The sequence below is a fragment of the Platichthys flesus genome, chromosome 12 (assembly GCF_949316205.1).
Source record: "Platichthys flesus chromosome 12, fPlaFle2.1, whole genome shotgun sequence".
In the NCBI taxonomy this organism is placed as follows: Eukaryota; Metazoa; Chordata; class Actinopteri; order Pleuronectiformes; family Pleuronectidae; genus Platichthys; species Platichthys flesus.
The window spans coordinates 4702138-4724792 of NC_084956.1; the positions used below are offsets into that span (position 1 = coordinate 4702138).

The 22655-nt window shown below is 43.4% G+C and overlaps 2 protein-coding genes across 2 annotated transcripts; one reads left to right on the forward strand and one right to left on the reverse strand.

Annotated features, from left to right (window-relative positions):
• Positions 1–63: 63 nt before the first annotated feature.
• On the forward strand, positions 64–15479 carry desi2 (desumoylating isopeptidase 2). Its single transcript, XM_062400738.1, has 5 exons — positions 64–710; positions 8261–8333; positions 8444–8537; positions 10245–10386; positions 11726–15479. The coding sequence occupies exons 1-5, from the start codon at positions 672–674 to the stop codon at positions 11999–12001; spliced, it is 624 nt and encodes a 207-aa protein (XP_062256722.1). The 5' UTR covers positions 64–671; the 3' UTR covers positions 12002–15479.
• Positions 15480–15758: 279 nt separating this feature from the next.
• LOC133966040 (cytochrome P450 3A27-like) lies at positions 15759–22117 on the reverse strand. Its single transcript, XM_062400735.1, has 13 exons — positions 21959–22117; positions 21717–21810; positions 21463–21515; positions 20528–20627; positions 19612–19725; positions 19113–19198; positions 18894–19036; positions 18693–18811; positions 17939–18023; positions 17192–17352; positions 16873–17099; positions 16204–16366; positions 15759–16110 (listed from the first exon to the last, which is right to left on the reverse strand). Exons 1-13 carry the CDS (start codon positions 22030–22032, stop codon positions 16036–16038), a joined length of 1494 nt encoding a protein of 497 aa, XP_062256719.1. The 5' UTR covers positions 22033–22117; the 3' UTR covers positions 15759–16035.
• Positions 22118–22655: the final 538 nt, after the last annotated feature.

Consider the following 22655-nt stretch of genomic DNA (forward strand, 5'->3'; position numbering starts at 1 on the left):
TCATACGAACTACATCACCCACAATGCCCGCAGGTTGATGAATCGAGTGAGGTAGTCATCGCTCCGCTCGCCCACCCTCCCGGACCACCGTTCCCCCAGCGGCCGCATCTGCCCCCGGCCGCCAGCTCCGGAGCTACCGTTAGCAAGCGGAGAACAAGGGAGAAGGACGTCGTTGTTTCCGTTGGAATATCTCCGCGTCATGTCGCTTGGCTAAATAATTTGGTCCTCGGTGGGTGAAGATGAAATCACAGCTCCTCCGTGTCAACGCGGCTCCTGGAAGACACATCCCCCCTCGCGAAGTCCGCCTTTTCAGCCCGACCTCGGTTAGCGAGTCCGTCCGTCCTGCCAAGCCAGAGGCTCCGCTGACCTCCGCCGCCGCTGGAGCTCTGTGAGACGGGGGACGCTCCGGACAAAGCCCGTCAGATGTTGGACGGTGGGAACACATCCTCGGACCCGCCGCGATTTGAGACCAGGCTGTGGGGCTGAATTGCCAAAATCCGTCGTGGGAAGCACCGGGAAAAACCAAGGTGGAGGACCGAGGTCTATTTTCAGAGAGGGTGAGAGCTCGGATCTCTCACGGGGGGAAAGGGGCCGAGGAGCGGGGGGTGTGAGGAGGAGGAAGACCCGCAGAGAAGAAGGGACGTAGCGGGAGGAAGCTGCCGCTGCCAGTGATGGCAAACGAGCCGATCATCCTAAACGTCTATGATATGGTAGGTGGAGAGGTGCCAATGGGTGTTTATTATTAATTATTCGCTACTTTATCAAAGGACAACGGTTCAGTGTTGTTTTGGCGTAGCCATACCAACGATCCACGGACGTTCCGCCAAACTCCATGAAAAAAAACAGGTGTTTTAAAGCTGAATTCGTTTTCAGCAGAGGTACAAAGAATATACCTAAAGACTGAAGCTGGATTACCAATAATCTTATATCGATCCTTAATTTGGCCTTCACCTGAGATGTATAACTCGGCTAATTTACATTTTATTTCACATTGAAGGGATTGGTTCACCTGTACTTTTCGCAGCAAAATACACAATGGGACCTGGCAGCGAGGAGCTGAATCAGCAGCAGATAGTGACCCGAGGTGTCAGATGATGCTAAAACACGCAGATACTTTAGCAGCACCATCTCAAGTCCAATCAAATATACTTTGTTGTTCACAAAGTATATTTGTACTCGTTTTTCATGGGCCAAAGTAGCAGCTGCAGAACAACACAGTGTGTAACAGACATCTAAAAAACAGTACACGAGGACATAACGTGTAAGAGCCAGAATAATAAAGCAGAATAAAAGTGAGTTGAATTTTGCACCTTTACCCTCAAAACACTTAAAAAGATAAAACACAAAAAGGACATAACGCATGAAAGAGGAGTTTAAAATATGCTTTTTAAAATGGGAAATAACCCTTAGCTCACACACACACACACACACACACACACACACACACACACACACACACACACACACACACACACACACAAGTTTCCGTATCAGGAATTGAGCCAAAACGGTCCTCGGTGTACTTTCTAATCCGCTGTTGCCAAAACAGCAAAGTGATACAAGTGAAATATTCACAGCAGAACGTGGTCACCACAGAGTCAGGTTTTCATTAACCCGCTTTCAGCCTGATGTCATAGAAAAAACATGGGGTTTGAAACCAAAATGCTGCTAAACCACAAGTGGATGTTACATTTCACCCAATCGTCTCTTCTCCTGAGGAGTAAACGCACGTCTCTTTGTTTCAGAAGGAGAATTTTAGTCATTGTGCTGTCACCAGGCAGGAGTGAGTCAGAAGGGGGGGGTAGAAAGTGATGGATCTGTCAATGAATCATTGATTGATATAGAGTCAGTGTTGGACAGACTACGCTGACAGCTGGACTTGAATCGGCGGGGCTTAGGCGGGAGATGTGCTTTTTTGTTTTTTCAAAAATACTTTCAAAAGTCAAGAAGACACCAGGAGACACCTGAGAAGATGTCTTTCTATTCCTGGATCAATAAAAGATCCTCCTCCGTTTAGAGAGAGACCCGGTTACTTTACTTCTATTTTTAATCTGATTTATTGCTGTTGTGCCCCCTTTTAGCTGATGGCCAATATATCATCTGGGGCCTGAGGTCTTAACGTTGGAGGCTGTTTCTTATGGATTAACACTGAGGGCTACAGGGTCGTTAAACAGGGAGAACCTGTACAATTCATTTGTAGAAAATAGTGGTACAATAAAGTCATATATAACCATAAAGCATTTGTTCCATCTGGTCTCTCTTCTCTATACCTTCCTTTCTACTGCCCCTTGTCAGTCTCTCTTCCCTCTCCTCCCCCCTCTCTCCCTTTCTCCTCTCCTCCCCCCCTTCCTTCTTTCACTTCCTCTTGGCTTTTCACTTGACTTGCTGTCCACATTAGTTCCTTCTCTGTAAAGACCACTGAAGAGCTTTTAGTTTTCTATCTGGTTTCCCTTCACATGCACTGCTGCAGGGTTTCCTCTGCACACGTCGACACGCTAACAGAAGCTTCACATGCTACACGTATCAAACACGCATGCATGGAAATTACTTTTACAGTTGCTCATTGTGTGCATGTGAGAGTGGGGGAATGATTGCGCATTTTGCTCAGTGAAGGAATTCCGTGGTCTGTGCATGTGCTTGCACATCGACTCACACCCATGCATATTTTTGTTCTTCCTGCTCGTGCTGCTGTGGTAACCAGACGTTTGGATTGTTTGCCGTGGCGTCCTGGTGCTCAGTGAAATCAAAGGGATGATGGCTGCTCCTGATTCAGTCTTTCCGCTATACGCTTCCTCTGTGAATCGATTTGAGAGCTCAGACTTGAGTAGTGTCGGACAAGTGGCTGACTGTGTTATGGGGGTTTGGAGTGGCTGATGGCTTCATGCTCACTGACTGACCAGTGGACTTTGTGTTTACTGGCTGATTAGTTGACTTACAGAAAAGAAAAGTTGATTATGAGGCCAAATCTTCTTCATGTTAACGTTTAATCAATTCTGAAACACTGATCAATTCCAGTGAGAGCTGGGGGACTGATTCTCTGACCCTCTGTTGCTGAATCGGTGCTTTTCAGACCCGCACTCAAAATGCTCCCTGTACTTTCCATAAGGGGCTGAGTGTGAGAACACAAATGTCCCATGTGAGAATACGTCATTTCTGGAAACTTCACAGCAAGTGCGTGGACGTGTTGAGGACATTTCTCACACGTGACAGATGGGAGACTAGAAGATGTCAACTTGGAAAGACAATGAGATTTGAAAGCTCCCCCCCCCCCCCCCCCCCCCACACCGCCATCATCAGATGTTCACACTGTGTGAGCGTGAGCAGTGTTGGTGAGTGCTGGCTGAAGGGCCGCCTGGTTGTTGGCAGGGGCTGACATGTTGGTCAGTGTGGGATTTGTTCCCTCTAAGAAGGCACTGATACACCTTACCCCCCCCCCCCCCCCCCTTACATTCGAGGATCAATAACGTCACGTGACTTTCAGGAATATCTGGCCCCGGCAGAGACAGCCCCTCACCCTCTCCTTCATCCACCATTCCCATTCGGTCGAGTCCTCTCCTGCGTCCCGCTCCCGTCTCTGCTAAGTGGATTTCCTGGCCAGCTCTGAGTGCTTCAGTACGCTGCTCTAATGAGGCAGCATTATCTGCACGCCACCTGCCTGTCTGTCTGCCTGCCAGCCGAACACCGTGGGCTGCTGTATCTGTGTGTTTGGACGTTAGGGCGGCTTGTGTTACTCTGTGTTGGTGGAAGGTTTTGTGTTGTTGTGTGGCTGCTGCTCGGGATCTGTCAGGGACGTGCAGCAGTCATTTCTTTTACAAGGAAACGTGTGTCAAGGCTAAACGAAACACATGAGATAAATCAGTATGTAGTTTCACTGTGATGTTTGTGGGAGACCACAGATTCAGCTGGTGAGGTGTAATGAAGCAACATATAGCACTGTCTAATTTAAAAGTCTTGCACAGTTCAGAAGTTGAATAGAAACTAACACTAGAGGTTTAGGCATTAACACAGTTTATAGTGTATTTTTTTATGCATTGAATTCCATTTACATGTTTTTAATATCCCTGTTCAACTTCTTGAATGCTATTATTATTATTATTATTATTATTATTGTCATTGCCAGCCAAAGTCGCTGAGGAGCTTCTTGTCACACTTCTTTCTAACTTCTGAGTATATTTCTATCAGTCGTGATATTTGTTTAAATAACTTACTGTTGCGATTATAACATGTATATCAGTTTTGACCCTGATTGTGGTTTGATCTTATTACAGGTGTAATATTTGTGGCTTTCCTCGAGTTTCCTTCCCTTCATTCTGTGTGTTTGTCACTTAGGTTTCAGTTTACATGTTCCCGCTGCAGCAGTGACACTAAAGACATTAAATATCTCCCTGCTAATTATCCTGCTCGACACTGTCGGCGGTGATAATCCTTTAAAGAGGAACGTTACAGCCCAGAAATGCATCACGTGACGCTGTGATGATTTAATATATTAGACATTTAACTGCAGCACCCGGTTCCTCTGCGTTCATCTGTCTCCCTGTGTCTCCCTCCCTGCACTCATCCATCTTAATTTCATACATTAACACGTAGATATACTGCCGTGCTCCCACAAAATCATCTCATCGTCCGTGCTGAGGAGGAGGAGGAGGTGGAGGAGGTGGAGGAGGTGGAGGAGGTGGAGGAGGAGGCTGCTTTTAACAGGCTTTGAAGTAACTAGCGTTAAGATAAGTCTTATTTCACTAGCCGGGAGGAGTGGGGGCGTAAACCTTCTGTGTTGTGAACAGATAGGGAAGCAATCCGCTTCTTCTCACTGAGTCGCTTACCCAAAATGTTTTCACACACACACACACACACACACACACACACACACACACACACACACACACACACACACTCAACTTACATGGAGGTTTTCACTCGCACTGTAGCTTTTGCAATTACAAGTATCTAACTAGCGCTCCACTCAGAGGGATTGGGCGTAAACATAAGCTGCTTTCAGACAGGAACTGAACTCAAGTATTTTCCCTGAAATTTTCCTAGTGGCTCTGTTTGAATAAAATTCAAAACTGGAAGAATGTTAATGTCTCTGGATGATTACAAGTTGCCATAGACACAGACGAAGATTGTCAACTGGGAATGAAAACAATGTGTTGTAAACACTTTGCTCTCCGCAGTGGAATCTAGTCGTCATTCTTCTACCCAGACCCCACCCCCCATTGTTGAGAAGGACCCAGGAAATCTCCTGCTGCATTCTTCATATTTAAAATGTGTCCGAAAAATTGGGTCTGGGTATTTTCCTGAGGGTCATGTCTGAAAAAGGAGGTGAAAAGGCTCAGAGGCGAGTGTCACAACCTCCATCTGGGCCTGAGCTTCCACCTCATGAGCTGTCCTCTGAGAAGAACTGTTGTGAATCCAGTTGACTAAAGCAGCTTCTGTGTGTCTGTGACACCAGCAGATCTAAACACAGACAGATGTAATTCCCAGGCTCAGAGAAACAAACACAAAACAGAATCAACAGGATGTCGGTAATGCTTATTACACTGATTACATAATCCTCAGTTGAGATTGAGGGAGACATTTATCTTGCCTGGAAATAAAGTCACTTGTTGTAACCTTTTGTTTTTATTTAACATATCTGACTGTGTGTAGGTCAAGTAGCTGTGTGAGACATCAGCCTGAAATGTTGTGACTCAGCGGTCCTCTGTTGTCTGTGATGGGTCAGTATCATTTACTTGCCCAAATAAATTATAGGATCATTAAGGTGGTGGATGCACTGCTGTGTATCTGCAGTATTATAAGTTTGAAGAACAGTCAACTACACTAGGGGAGGTGAAGTGTGTTTTATAATGCAACACTGTGGTGCAGTCACAGTGTGACTCATTGTTCTCCAGTATTTTCTCGTAGTGGTATTACAACACCGAGCCGTCCGGTTAACAGCGTCACCCCCTGACTAGGTTCTCTGTTGAAACAGATCACTGACGCATCACCCTGAGGTTGATAAAGACTGTTCTGTGTTGACGGTTCATGAGAAAGACGGTATTATTGAAACATTAGTCCATACTTAGCCATTTCAGTTCCACCCACGAGTGCTGCGTGAGGCCACCACTGATGAATGAAGTGTTTTCATGTTTTAGCTCAGCACTGTTTTCTGCCTTCGTTAACCTTCTTATTCATTCTCACGTGAGGAAAAATCCACTCAAACCTTGACCCGTCGTCTAACTTTCCTCCTTCACTTCACTTCACTGCTCATCCTGGGGTCGCTTCTCTTCACAGAGGAGACTCTTCACTCCAGCTTCACTAAGTACGACAGCATAAACTCAAAAGCTCTACAAGTTTGTTATAGTCTGTGACCTGTAGGGAAGAGCTCTGTATTAGGTACACAAATAAAACCCACAAATACAACCAAGTATAAAGAATGTGAATTCAGAAAATGTAAACTTAAATATACATCTTTCCTGCAGCGTTTATTTTGTAAAATACAAGTTTTCCTATTGGCGCATATCAGCAACATAAACACTGATATGTCCATTAGGATTCATATCTGTATTTCTATATATTTGTCAGGCTTTACTTTCAATAAGTCATTAAAACTGCTCGGTCTGTAATGTGATGCAAACAGCCAGAGGTCAGTTAAGTGTCCCCATTACTTGTATGTGTGTGGCAGACCAGCAGCTCTGCCAACACACACGATGTGCAGTTACATGCTGTACGTGTGTAACCGTAGACAGGAAGTATGAGCAACAGTGTTAAATGGCTCACGGTGGTTGTCAGGCTCCTCAATTCGTTTTGCATTGTGGATGTTAGAGTCTGAACAGCAGAAGGTGGAGACTGATTGTGCAGAGAACTTGATACTCTCTCCACCTGGTGTCGTATTGTAACTGGAGATCACTGTGGCGTTTAATCTGAACCTGTCTGAGAATCACCAGGTTTTTCTTCAGTCTCAGAATGATCCGGGAACAGTTTGTCTGTACATCTGTGGATGCATTCGAAACAGGAAGTGATCATAGTTACTTCACCCTAAACTTCACTCATGCTGATTTACCTTTTTAGTCTCAATTCTGTCTGAAGAAGGTTCCAACGCATCAGCCTTTGAAAAGACTTACACACGTGATATTTCTATGTGATCAATGGATCAGTTTAGTTTGAACGAGAGAATTAGCATTCCCCTCGGTATGAATGTTGATAACCTAAGTGATCCCCAGACCTTTCATATTGCCTTAGGTCAAAAGGTCAAGATAGCGAGCATGGTACTGGACCAGCACCATTCCTTAATACTGTGAATCATTCATGTCGCTCAATGTGGAGTATTGTTTGTAATGTATGTATTATTTTACCAATTCAGCACATTTGGATATTTTTCATACTAACGAACTCTGCCGAGCAACAGCCCGTCCAATCGCCTTGTGGCCACGGCGTGTCTGTGCTGAAGAGGTGGACGCTCATGTCCCAGATCACTGATTCTTAGCGCTCTGTCCTGTGTGTTTGTGTGTGTGTAAAAGATCTTGTGTAAACACCAGAGACTCTCAGATCTTATTTCAAGCAGATCACAGAGTGGTCGAGTGTCAGGGAGACAGCGGCTGTCATCGAACAATAAGCAGTTGAGGTTAATTCGGTTTTATGGATCTGTATTAAGTCTGTTTACACACGATTCTGCTCATGGATCCTGTTTGGATTTTCCACCGTGTGTTTCTGCCGAATGAAAGTTTGCATTGAGGCATTTCGCTGGCACAGCACAGCACAGCAAGCCATCAAGGGATTTCAAGCGTGATCCAAACATGGATATTGGCTCTGGAGCTGCCATCTGTGGGGCTCACACAGTCTTGTAAATGTTTCCCAGTGGAGGTTACATCATATAAAATAATTAGAATTTGAATTGTGCAGTGATCTGCTTCTTGAATGATTATAAAGATGTGATAATAACTTGTTGACTATTTTATTTGTATTTTTTATCATGCTATCTTTTAGTCTGAGTCCACTAAAGAGCCAGAGCAGCAACTGGAATGTACAGACAGGGTATTTCAGATGTACTGATATTCTGTATATGCTTTTCTTTGCAGGTGCTGTTCTTTAATTGTCAATAAATTGTGTCAGTCACTTTTCAAGCAAAATAGGGAATTGTGTTCAAATATCTTCTGCTGCAGCCTCTTAATCTAGAGGATATCCAGCTTCTTTATTATTATATGTCATTGCAAACTAAATATTTATTTTCTCATAAAAAAATAATAACTTGAAAACATCCTATTTGTGTCTCTTTCTGTCTCAGTACTGGATCAATGAGTTCACCAGCTCTATGGGAATCGGAGTGTTTCACTCAGGGATTGAGATCTATGGAAGAGGTAAGACTACACAGATTTATATGACACCACACATTTCAGGTCAACTGCTTATGATTCTTCTTCTTCTGATAATATGCTCAAATGTGTGGTTTTGTGTTGTGTGTGTTTAGAGTTTGCCTATGGCGGACACCCGTACCCATTCTCAGGGATCTTTGAGATCACACCCGGCGATGCCACTGAACTAGGCGACACCTTCAAGTTCAAGTAAGTTGGACGTATTTGGTTAAACTGTGTGTAGCCTAGGTGTGATTCTGCAGTACCAGAGTTAAGAAGAAAGTTTTATGACTTTCTATTTCAGCCGTAAACCTGATTTCAGGTTGATTTTGTCAGAAGACGTCTTGATCATGAAATAATGCTGCTGTGAGCCACCCTGCCTGTCACACATCAGCTGCTTTTGTGTTGTTTGTGTGTTTCCCTGTGGACAAAGACACTCATGTGTACACACCGACCATTTTAACACAGACATATAGCTTAGGTCACACTTGGGTCAGCAGTCAGTGAGCCTGCAAGATTCAGTCTTTCGGCTAATCGGTGAGTGGATTGACCTGCAGTCAAGTAACTGAATGTCTTCAACAAGAAACCCCGTCGATCAGATGGTTTCTCCTGTGAAACCCAGATTTCTTCTTCATCTGCCTTTTATGTTTCCAAAATAAAAGGCTGCCTGTTATTGTGCATTTACAGTATCAAGGTCACTAAAGTGGATGTAATTGCGTGGAGTTGTATTGAGTCACATTCGAAACAGTCTGTAAATCAGCTCCGCTCCACATTAGATGAAAATTTTGATGGAAGCGCTGTCACCGAACTAAACGTGACCAGTGAGTCAAGCGCTCGTCCTCCAGAGCTTCTGTGTGAACCCAGTCAGTTAATGTGTCTTCTTCTCACGAGTTCTACTGCTGTTAGCTGCTGCTGGAGGAAAGGGAGATAGAATGAAATACACAAACGAGAAGGAGCGAGAGATAGAGAAAGCGAGATCAGCATGTGACAATTTTTTTTTTAGATTTCACACTCTTTTCCTCCTTTCGTGAGGCAGCTGATTCGTCTTGGAGTGAGAACAGAAGAGACAGAACAGAAATAAAGTGACAATTTCCCCTCGTTTTCATGAGATACTGTACGTGAAAGAGACACTGGGATAGAAACAGACACACAGAATCACATTCAGTTTACAATATGAAGATTAGCACATGTAAAGTCAAGCTTATTGAAAAGAAGTAAATTAAATGGAAACGTAAAAGGCTGCACGAGGTAATGAAACCCGTGGGATTTCAGAAAAACCAAGGTGTTGAGCTGAGAACAAGTGGGTTTATAGGAACTGCAGAAATGAAAGTGCAGTGTTGAAGTTGAACTATGTGTGTTTCGGTGGTGAGACAGTGAGTTCAATACGTTTGTGTGTTCCAGTTGTTAGCCAAGGGTCTGTGTTTGTGTGTCTGTGACTACCCAGAGCTCCTGTGCTGCTGTGTATTACTTCTGCTCTAGTTGATCTGCCCTGTGGCACAAACACACACACACACACTCACACACACACACACACACACACACACACACACACACACACACACACACACACACACCGACACGCCCCCACAGATATGGTGCTCAGACACACTTGCTGTCTCCATGCAGGCCACTAGACAATAAGTTGTGTTATTTTCTCTAAAATGTTCATTAAGGAGGTTTTTTTACATGAATGCCAAACAGCAGTTGTTCTCTTTTAATGTGTTTCACAATATTGCTGATATAAAAATGTTTGAATGGAAGGTAATAGGAAAAGTAGTGTCCTCCTACATGGAGGACAGTATTGTCATGTTACAATACACAGATTTAAGTGTGCGACAATAATTCCATGTAATCCTTGTGTGAAACTGTGCGGAGATGGAAGTGGGTCAGTAACAATGTTCACACTTGCCTCTGCAGAGAAGCCATAGTCCTCGGCAGCACTGACTTCACAGAGGAGGATGTGGAGCGGATCGTGGAGGAGATGGGGAAGGAGTACAAAGGCAACGCCTACCACCTCATGCACAAGAACTGCAACCACTTCTCCTCAGCGCTGTCAGAGGTAGGTGTACTTACACACACACACACACACACACACACACACACATACAGGCTCAACTGGACTTACCTGACATGAGGTCCAAAAACATCCCAAAATAATGAAGTAATGTGTTACCCTGTGTGTGTGTGTGTGTGTGTGTGTGTGCTTACGAGCAGCTTATCCCTGTGTGACTAATGAGCAGGGAGTCTTACAGTTAGCATCTAGCACTGAGACAGGGATTAGGACACTGATACAAGCCCAGACACGCAGAGCCAGCTGACACACAAACACACACAGTAACAATATTCAGTAAACACCACAGCTGAAGATACTCTGAAGGAGAAATACACAAACAAGTGATATGATATAAACAAAGACACAGTTTACCAGGGGGGGCTGTTCTGCCTGCAGGATTTAATTTTCATGTTTGCTGTCACCTCATTAAAATGTATGGTGTCCTTAAAGAGGAGATGAAAAGGATGGAACACGTAGGTTGGTTGTTGCAGCGGCTTTGAAAAATCAAGTGTGACGATCAATTGTGCAGAGAGCATGTGTGACGTGCATGACTCCCTGCAGCCCGTTAACACTTTGGTTCGGTCTCATTATGTAAGTTGATTATTTGGATGATGCCACTGCACAAAGAATCACGTCCTTAAAGGGCAGCAGAGATGAAGAGATGTTTCCTGAGGGGCGGTTTGCTGTTGTTTATGTTTATGTGAAGGTTCTGAGGGTCACATTTCCTCAACGATAACCGATTTATGCCTCTTCTCTTGCCTCCTAGTCTGCGTGATTATCTCCAGAGTCATGCTCGGTGTCAGCTCATGTTGGTGATTTGAAACTTTGTTGTAAAAGCACTGAGAGAGCTAAGTGGTGATAATAAGTCCTCACAATGACAGTGTGGGTCGGCTGAAGGCAGAAGGTTAGAGAGAAATCCAATCCTCCAACCAACTCATGTACAAGCTGCTGGTCCCTTGAGACACTGTTTGTTCCTTCAAGGCGCAGAAAGTCAGGAAATGTCACAACGTCCCCCGAGGTTTGAACAACTCGGGTCACCTCACAAGAGAATGGCAGGAAGTATTTTCAAGTTACACATGGATGGTTTCAGATTTGTTTTCCTTCGTCTGAAATCTCGGCTGAACTCGGAAAAGACTGACTTGAAAAACATGAACAAACCAGGAGGAAGTAACAAGCGTTTGTTTTGGTGAACAAAGGAAAGATTTATTTAAGCCTTTAGTCCATTATGAAGGTTCTTTCTCTTTTAATTTACTAATCAATGAATCGACTCATTGTCACAGCCCCAGAGCTGTTTCATGAACTATTTTATAACATTTTCCTCTTTCTCCTCCTTTGCTCTTCTCAGATCCTGTGTGGCCGGGAGATCCCTCGCTGGGTCAACCGTCTGGCTTACTTCAGCTCCTGCGTGCCCTTCCTCCAGACCTGCCTGCCCAAAGAGTGGCTGACCCCGGCCGCCTTACAGTCCAGCGTCAGCCAGGAGCTCCACGGGGCGGGAGAGCTGGAGGAGGCCGAGGACGCGGCCGCCTCCGCCTCGCTGGCCTCCATGTCGCCCTGCTCACCCTCTTCTTCCTCCAGCCCCAACTCCTTGCCTCGTCACTCCCGCTACCAGCCCCGCCGATAGGACCTGGGAAGCCTGCTGGGAAACACAGGGCTGGACCTGTGGTCAGCAAACAGAATAGCTGATGAGTCCAGCTACAGGCGGTCAGGTCCTGGACTGCTCCCTGCTCTGGGTAAGAACGTCGGCCAAATCCCTGCAATGATCCAGAGCACTGGAATCGTTTCTCCTCACAGGGGGAAGGAGATCTCGCCGCTGGCAAAGGCTGGATCGTCTCCCGGTGACCACGGCTGACCCCCCCCCCCACAATTCACTGTTTCCCCCTCAAGACTCGTTCATTATTTTACCTGCCATCTTACCGCGCAGGATGGAAACAGGGCTGGTTTCTTTCTCCACCAAAGTGTTTCGTAACTTAGGAACATTTACCAGCCACATGTAGATTTTACCAGCAGTTATTTAATGGATGGTGCTAAACCCAGAAAGAGAGAACACTGAAAGGGAAGAGCAGGTCTGGATCATCTTAAAACCATGAGTCCAAACCAAACGTCCCAATAACCGTCTTAATGGGGACAACTCTGACTTTTTTCTAAGGTTGTCGCTTCAACCTTGAACTCTGACACGGGCGGAACACATACCACCCGTCAATCGTTTTAAAGATGTTTGCAGCTGAATAATCTAAAGCTGCTTTTAGACACATTTTCAGGAGGTGCTTGTGTGTAAGAGTCAGTTGCTCCGGACATTTTCTGGACCTTCTCCTGCCAGCCCCCCCTTCCTTAAATATCGAAACTGGAAGAAAAAGAGCAGCCGGAGAAGAAGACAACGAAGATGTAAGATTCACAAGACAATGACATTTGAGAGCTTTTGAGCGTGAGGGCCCTAAAACCAACCCCCCCCCCCCCTCTGAATGATCCCGGACAATCTCCTGCTGTGTGTTTCATATGTAAAAGGAAAAGTTCACAAAATGTCTGGACCCGATTTTACGGATATTACTACGGATTTCCTGTATGAAAACGGCCCAACTGCTCTGAGCTCAGTCCGGCGAGAAGCCTTCACTTCCACGGGTGGATTTAAGGCCCAGAGAGAGCTGTCAATCAAATCAAACATGCAATAAACATCTAATTCACCTCTCGTCGAGCACTGGTATAATTTGACTGTGGCTGGTAAATAAATTCTATATGATTTGGTTTGTGAAATGTTGAAAGCAGCCGGTGGATTTTGGATTTGAAACCCTTTTCCTCAGAATGCTGTGCGTGTGTCGGGACCTCAGGCTTCTTTTTCTACCACAGAAAGCTGGAGAGACTTGAACCAAAACTACAATCAGTCTCAATATCCAGACACAGATGAACTGATCCAGGACCAGAGTCTAAATGGGAGGAAAATCCCCATCACACGTGGGAGGGGTTCAGTTCCAGCTCATCTTTAATGACACAGGTTTCAAACCTGTATCAGCCTGTGAACTAATAACTGGTTGTTCCTTCACCAATAATGGGATCACGTCAATTATTTGGGTTGCAGCGAAGGGACTGAAAGGTTAGAAGATTTTTATAACCGAGAGGGTTCTGGGTTCTGCGAAATAAAATAGTGAATTATTTCTTAGTAGCAACTGCCAAGGTGCCTTTGAGCAAGGTACTTAACCTACAAGCTTCCCAGAGGCCAGCAGTAGAGGACTACTGTGGTTTTACTGGAGCGCTCCCAGTCGTCATCATCTGTAAGTGGGAAGCAAAGTGTTTCGTCTTCACTCCAGTAAGTTTAACTGACTTGAGGTCAGAGGTCAGACTCCTCATGTCTGTTCAGTTAGGGATGTCGCACACTGGTGTTAATTTAAAGCATCACAAAATCATGTCAAACTTTTATTTTGAAAGATTATACTTATGTAATACTTACGTTGGAAAAACTGATTGAAATCATCGCGTCGCTCTCGTTTAATCACCTTAAAGAAACAAATGATGGGTTTACAAGACAATGCTGCTTTTCCCCAAAAGACCAGCACCTCATCTCAAACTCTCTAGATGCTGTTAACACCACGTGTGCTGCACAATGCGTGTCGTCCCAAAAAGGTGTCAAACATGTGTCTCCGTTGATTTGACATGTTTCCCTGGACGCCTGAGCACCGGACGACAAGCAGGAAACTGTTTGTTTAAATCCTTTATTGTATTTCGATGATATTTTATGGACTCTGGCCTTTTTGTCTGTTTTGTTTACGTTTGATAAACTCAGGACTCAAAAAAGGCTTTGTAATATTTTCCTTTAAACTTTTTTATCCCACGGTCTACGTTTGCGTTGCCGCTGCTTTTTCTACTGCAGTGGTCCCTCCGTAGAGCTTCTGAAGAGCGGGGCACTGTGGCGGTGCAGGTTTTATACTCCTCTCTTTGATTAGAGACAACAAGAAGCTTTTGTTTACAGCTCAGATGTTTGTATGTGTGCTGCTCTCGGTTTTCCTGTGTTTGCACACTTGTATTATACAGTAAGTGGTTCGTATCAGCCATCCACTGTTTATCTAGATTGAGGAAGCACCTCCCCTAAAACCAACCTTACCAGGAAAATTTAACAAACATCAGAGTGATAAGAAGCACCTCAAATGACAGAATCCATCTTTGATATAAATGTATTTTAACGTGTACATTGACTGTTGACCTTTTTATTCGGCCCGTGTCCCATCCAATAACATGGCAGAGGTGGGGGTCATGACCTTTAATGCATCCAGACACTTTGGCTTCACTTTTTGGGCAGGCGTCATGTCGTCCATCTTTATAAACAGTTTATGACGTCAATAACCTGCCAACTGGGCCACACTTCTCCACATCTCACACATACACAAACACACACACACACACAAACACGTTCTCCCCCCCCCTTGCAGCGTTTCCAAGTTATTTCTCTTTTAATATTCCTTATCCTCAACCGATTGGATCTCTTTTAAGCGTTGAACCTTTTCTTCCTCCTCAACCCTGGATTCAGGAGGTTTTCAGTTACATGATCTCGACTTTTATTTTCTGATAAACAAACCGAACAGAATCAGTGTTAAAGCGCGACGCACTGTAAACCAGCACATTCTTCTAATTCACTCGATACGAGACTCATTTTAAATGTTTTTTTGTAGTTCTGAATGTGAAAACTTTACTTTGAATGCACTGACACAGACTGACTCACACATTTGTGTACTGCTAATGTCGGTGCTATTTGGTGGCTGGTATCTGTACTGTTGTCTGCGTCACACAGACACTGGGGTTTTTCCTTTAACCTTCATAGCGTCACAAGTTTCCTCAGTTCTTCTCAAGAGACATTTGTTTATCACAGATTTCTTATTTTCAATGGAATCCCTCTTTGAGTAGTAGTCGTTTTAATGATAATAGTAAATGTCCTGTCAAATTGTTCTAGTTTCACCACACGTGTGAGCTATGAATGTTAATGAGGAAACCCCAGAACACCCCCCCCCTCCAAAAAAGAATGACTTCAGCTGTTTGTTGGTAAATTGTAACAGAGACTTCAGAACAAATTTATACCCTTGTTTGAAAGTTATTAAAGAGAAGATCTGCAACTGTCATTGTGTCTTTGCTGTTTTCATACATTACTCTACTCGTTATGAACGTGTTTTTTATTTAGAAATTTAAAACTGAAGCTGTTAGTTAAAATACTCATGCAGCTAAATGTTCAGATTATTAAGGCAATAGTCCGAATAAGACACAGACATATAAACAGGATTTACTGATTATCTCAACCCGATCATACCCTGAACTAAGCAACAATCAAACCAAGACAAACACAATAATTTAACACAAAATTGTTCAACAGGGTTTCATCAGATGAGAGGCAGAAGAGATGATGCTGTGATATAAAGTATATTTATTGTGCAGTCGATTTTTATAAAAAACCAAAATACTTAAATTTCAATCAATGGAATCATAAAAAAATATAGGGGAAAAAAAATGTTCTTCTTAAGCATCAAGACATAAAGATGAAAGACTATTTATAGAAAAGTACGTTGTTGAAAAGTGACGTTCAGCAGAATGAAATGACACTTGACCTGTCGTCCTCTGAGTTGCTGCGAAAGGTGAAAACAAAAATCAACTGTGACATAATTTCTTTTCTTCCCTCTCCGACTAATGTTGTCTGGGAACAAACTTGAGTTTTATTGGTGTCTTCGGCTGAAACTTCCAGTCGTACTCTAAAGGAATCTAAAAAGAGAAATGGATGTAAGATCAGCACGAGGGGGGTGAGTCTCAGTGAACATGAAAGTGTGTGTGTGAGTGTGTTGCTGTTATTCTTACCACAGTGTCTCTGCATGTTTCGAAGGTGTAATCCTGCAGGAGACGCACAACAATCATTTTCAAGGTGAGGAGAGCGTAGCGCATCCCAATGCAGTTACGAGGCCCAAGCCCGAACGGCATGTACGCGTACGGGTTCACCTCCTCCCCACCGTCCTTACTGAACCTACACACACACACACACACACACACACACACACACACACACACACTAGATGAACTCAATGCAGCTGCAGAAGTCAAACAAATGCTGTATTTCTATTGTGGCACAATAATAATAAGAGGAAACAATCAAATACTCCACTGTCAAAAATCCAATACATTTGAAATGAAGAAACACAAAAGGAAGGAAAATTTAATTGAATCTAATCTAAAAAAAATCGAATCTTCTTTCAATGACCTGGAGTTTATGTTATGAATAAACCAAAATGAGAAGCAAATGGATTTGATACTTAAATGCCAGTTACACTGTGTTCCTGCAGCACTGAGTCATTTCCTTGACTTGTTCCATCTTTTGGTCTCCTGTTACACAACTTCCCAGCATTTACCAGTATCCTGTAGTGATGCTTGTAACCAGTGCTTTTTACATTTGTCAGCCGATGGTTTCACAGTGAAGAAGAAAGCGAGCGATCTTTCTCCTCCTCGTTAATCGTGTACAGAACGAACATTTACCTCTCTGGTCTGAAAAGTTCCGGTGTGCTCCAAAAACGTGGATCCTTGTGCAACAGGGACACAGGAATCCCAACGAGGGTTCCTTCAGGGATGGTGATGCCGTTGAGCTGGGTGTTTTTTTTGCACATCCTCTCGAGCCGAGGCGCGGTGGGAGTCAAGCGCAACGACTCAGAAATGACCTGGTCCAGGTACTGCAGACGCAGCAGGCCGTCGTACGTAACCGGAGCCTAGAGGTGAAATACCAGCACAAATACAAGCTTTCTTTATAAAAATAAAAAACGAAAGTCACAGAACAATGTAAGACCAATGAATTACTTACATCTCTCGGTAGGCTGCCATCGATTTCCTCCTGCAGGGTCCGCATCGCGTTGGGGTTCGTGGCCAGATTGTAAAACAGGTAGGAGAGGGTGGTGCTGGTGGTGTCATAGCCTCCGAAGATGAAAATGAAGGCCTGAGAAAGGATCTCGTGTTCAGTAAGACCTGCAACACAACAATACACAATGTTCACAACAAGAAATGTCTAAACACAACATCCTTTGAACTAGAATCCCAGTTTCAGGTCACTGTGACCTCTGACCTCTGGAATCTTATGAGTTTAGCTTTGAGTCCAAGTGACAGCTAATCAGAAGTTTGATTGAAGAGGTTCCCTAGAGGCAAACTTAAGACGTCATATCCCAGAGGCCAAAAACGTGTTCAGTCAGGACACGGTGACCTTGACCTTTGACCTTGGACCACTAAATTCGAATGAGTTCCGTCTTGACTCCAACCGACTTTGTGCCAAATCTGAAGACATTCGTCCTATCATCATCTAACACCCTCAGTCTGCAGGAGAATTGAATTCAAGGCAAATTATTGGTGTATTCTTTGATGACATAAATCTGAGACGACAACTTTAAGAAGATCAGGGCTGCGTTATTTTTAAGGTAACGTGAATTATAAACATCGATCTCCAGTTATCTTGTTGCCTAATGTAGAAGCCGAGCGGTTGTGTTTTATCCTGCAGCTGAGAGACTTGATGAAGGTGAAGATGTAACTGGATGAATCTCCCTCTGTGGAGAAAACGCACCTTTACTGGGCTGCTCCTGCTCGTTCTCTATCGCCGCGTCCGGAATCTCGTTTTGAAGCATCACCTGCAGGAAGTCTGATCGCCCCTAGACCAGCACAGAGAGAACCAGCAAAAATATTGTTGAAATAAGTGGATAATAAGAAAATTCAGAGGGTTTAAAGGAGCAGTTTGGAGAGAGGGGTTGGATTAGAAGATGAATTGCAGTCTCATGTAGTCAGTTTGAGCTTAGCTTAGCATAAAGACTGGAAGTAAACAGCTAGCTTGGCTCCATTAATGGTAAACTGATGGACGACGCAGCTCCACTTTCTCCCTTTGTACGGAAAGGAAGCTAAAATAAATATGATACAGGCGCTGCCATCTTGAGCTTTTGCCATAATTTGAAGTCTCTGCACAGTTTCAATCTATAGGGGATGGAGCCTGACTGATATACGTGCTCGACCAATCACGAGTCTGTCTCGGCTGTCAATCATGACGTTCCACGCCGCTTAACTTAGTCATAACCTATTTAATTCTCTGTAGTTTCATTTTCACTGGGACAGACGAAATAGGGGCGGTGTGGCCTAGGTGGTAGAGTGGTGGTTCTCCAACAAGTAGGTTGCCGGTTCAAATCCCACTCTTCCCCATCTGCATGACGAAGTGTCCTTGGCAAGATACTGAACCCCTAAATGGCCCCTCATAAATGTTGAGTGTAATAATTGTAAGTCGCTTTGGACAAAAGCGTCAGCTAAATGAAATGTAATGTAAGAATACTCACAGACTTGTCTGCACTGTGCTGCTCTTTAAATCTCTGGATGACATTGTAGAAATAATCAATACTGAGTGTGTCCATTAACTCAATCCTCAGCAGCCTCACCAGACGATTACCGAAGATCACTGAGGGGACGACAAAGCGCTGTTCAACGGAGGAGTGGTCAAACAAGGCCGAGCTGGTAGCGGAGGTGGAAGGAGGACTTACTCATTAACATGATCGGCCACAGTCTGAAGCCCAGAAGCTTCTTGATGTGAACGATGAAGGGGTCGTCTGGATTGTTCATGGAGTCGGACTCAACCCCGAAAGACGCGCTGGTCACAACGTCTAAGCTGTAAGGTGCCACCAGTCTGAGGCAGAAGCAAAGGATGAGATGTTTTACTTTTTAAAGACGGGACGTTGATTCATGACCGAGTGAGAACGTACTGTTTGACATCGATCATCTCGTCCTTGTGTTTCTGTTCCACTTTCTCCACGAGCCGGTCCGCGTAGCGAGCCACGATGGGAAAGATCTTCAAAGAAAGAAGGGTTGTGTCATGTTCGGTTGGGAGACAAGTACTTATATCATTTACTCAAACCAAAGTATCAATTCCACCGAGTAAAAATACTCAAGTTAGGGTCCTTTATTCGGGACATATTTAGAAAACCTATTCTGTCCCTTGTTAATCAATCAAATTTGACTTGAATAGCTCATATTCACAAACCTCTGACCTGTGACTCCTTTGTTATTATACATATCATTAGACTTTTGTTATAGCAACACTTTATAGCCTTTTATTATTGGCTTCAAATAGAAAGGAACGTGGCAATATTCTGAACCATCAATCACAATTTGTATCACCGCATACTTCTCTCAGTGAGTGTGCCGTGTGTGCAGCAGACACAGACACACACAGTACAGACAGCTCAGATGTGATGCACTGACCTGTTTCAGTCGTCCACTGGTGAAACAGGGAGACAACGTGCTCCGGATCCGTTTCCACTTGTCATCTTTCACATTTGTAATCGCGTCGTCCATCGGACCCGCAATAAAGCTTTCCTGTGAACGAGGAAACTCTGAATTAGCGTTTCCTTACATCTGGAAAGTGCGATATTCAGTGTTTGTGTGGGTGTAAGGGAGTGTTGTCGTCAACAAACCACACCTGTCAGACTTTCTCTAATGAGAACCACATGTCTCCAATGTGGTGACAAAAAATAACACAAATTGAATGAGTAAATGTAATATTATCGTACGTATAAATCAGTGTATACTTGGGTAAAGTGGGAATGTATAATACAGAGCCAATCCAAGTAAAGCAATGATCACATGAGAGGTTTTCTTGAGTTTGTGAGGTTGAACATCCTTTGTCTTACTTCTCCAATTTGTGTGAGTATGTGTCAGTGTGTGTGTGTGTGTGTGTGTGTGTGTGTCAAGAGTATTTCCTGTTGTTTTTCTCCTGGTGTAATCCTCCACAAACCTGCGAGTGTAAACTACATTACTTCTAATCCAAACGAGCTGACTAGAGGGAAACCTGCTAATCGGCCTTGTCTGCACTTCAGCTTTAGTAACATATGTTTCAAATGAAATCTCTATTATTCTGCTCATTTAAATTGTTTGCTTTTTTTGCTCCCTTTCAGTAAATGATTTGAATTGTGCTTTGAATCGATTTCTTTGAACTCTGTCTGTGTTGTTTTTGATGTCCTTGTAAACCTGCCTCTCCTGAACCAGAGAGGCTGTTGCTCCACACCAGACACGTGGTCTTATCACAACTACCTTTCCACCTCTACTGTTATTATTATTACATAAGTGCAGATGACACAGTGGGATAGTGAGCTGAGTTCTTATCGAGTGAGGCTCTTACCCTGCGGTTGGTGAACACGGAGTAGCAATCCTTCACCAACACACTTTTAATCATGTCCAGGTCTGACACCATCAGAACTGGAGTGCGTGCATCATACAACCTGCACAAAAACACAACAACATCAAGAGTAAATCAAACATGAATGTAGTTTTATTAAACAATCCACGTCTCCAAGAGAGAATATAATATGTTGGAATAATAAGGAAAGAATTATCTCTTTTGTTCTGATGCAGGTTTATGCTCAGAATAAACACTGGTTAGTATTGATTATACTAATTTAATTTAATATTTGCGTTATACTTTACTCATTTATATATTGGGATTAGCAAGCTTCTTCTAGTTCCACATTATTTTTGCAAAAAGTATTTTCTTCATCTCATACATTCAAAATAAACCCGTTCTTTAAGATGAAATATAAAATCAGCATTTACTGAAAATAAAAACAAAGGGCTGAAGTTTACTCTCATTTGTACTTTACTGATATGCCTCCATTTTCAGCTTCTTTAAATTTCTACTCCTAATTATAATTTTCATTGGTATTTATTTTTAATATTCATCTATTCTATTGGTCTTTTGTTACTATAAATTCCCCTACATTTCCCTTAGGTTCAATAAAGTATTTATCTGTCCATCTAGTTTCTTTACAGATGAGAGATCATACGTTTACATAAATACACTAATACAAGAGGCACTGATCAGCAGATTCCACTTGCATTCCACCTGTATGACTTAGTTTTACACAATGAGGTCTTAACAGGCAAAACAAATCGGATATTTCGTGGGGTAAGGTTGTAAGATTACAAAAATCAGATTTTTTTCCTTATAATATGGCGCTAGCAACACGTCTAGGTTCTGTCCCATGAATCATCTCATCAGCTCTCAGATTCAGCCTGGGACCTTTCGTCCACTCCTGACAAGATGAGGCAGTGACTCACCCCCAGACATCTCCGTACTTTGCTTGACACTCGCGATCACACTCATGAATACCCTGTGAGGAAAAATGAGAAACAGTAAATGTAGTGAAAACATTAAAAAAGATACAAGCCTAGTGTGTAGAGAGAGGTGGAGCACAGAGGGTCAGGATACTGAGACTCCTAAATCACGTTTTACTGTCAGTATTACATATATTACTCACAATGTGTGTGTGTGTATGTGTGTGCGCGTGTGTGTGTGTGGGAGTGTGTGATACCTTTCTAAAGTACATCATTGTCCCCACAAAGGGCTGAGGCCTTGGTCCGGGTATTCCAAGCTTTTTAAAAAACCTATGAGGCCATATGCCATACCTGCAATTTAAAACAGGAAGAGTTGTGTATGTTACATGAACAGGAATCGAAGATAGCTGACAACTTCACACAAGTTCATTTCATCTGTAGGAGAGTACATGAATAAGGGCAGCTTGACTGTGTCCATCCTGATCAAGAGACTACTCACAGAAACAGGAGGGCGACACACAGGGCCAGGAGAGTCCAGGTGGTGGCCGAAAACAACGTGAAGGGGAAAAACATCTTGACCGTGGAGGCAGAGCTGTGCACGAACTGAGAGGAATGAAGAAGACACAACTCCAGGCACAGAGAGGCAGAGGCACAGAGGGAGGAGCTCCAGTGAGTCCAGTGCCTGGTGTTTATATAACACACAGAGCAGCAGGAGCGAGGAGGTGGCCGGTGACATTTCCCCTGGATCATGTGTCTGCAGCTTCTGATAAACTGATCTGTTGTCTGATATGCAAACAACCGGACTCGACTCAAAACTAGAGGATTCTCCAGAAAAGCAGAACAACCTTAAAGGCTCATCTCAATTAGAACAAAAATACTTTTATATAAACGCTGCATCCACATTGAGTTCCCCCCAAATAGTTTATTTATTTATCTATTTTTTGTGTTTCCCACAATGCAAAACACACACAAATAATACAGAAATAAATGAACACAAACTACTCTAATCAACCTTTCCAATTGATCTACTCTTATCTCATTCTCCCTTTTAATACAAATGTTGTTGTTGTTTGTTTTCAATACCTTTTCTACCTAACCTTGAAGGGGTCGATACTGTATTAAATTAATGACTATTTGTAGGGAGAAGGAAAACAAACCAGGAGCTCAAACTACAGCAGTTAAAACAAATTTTATAA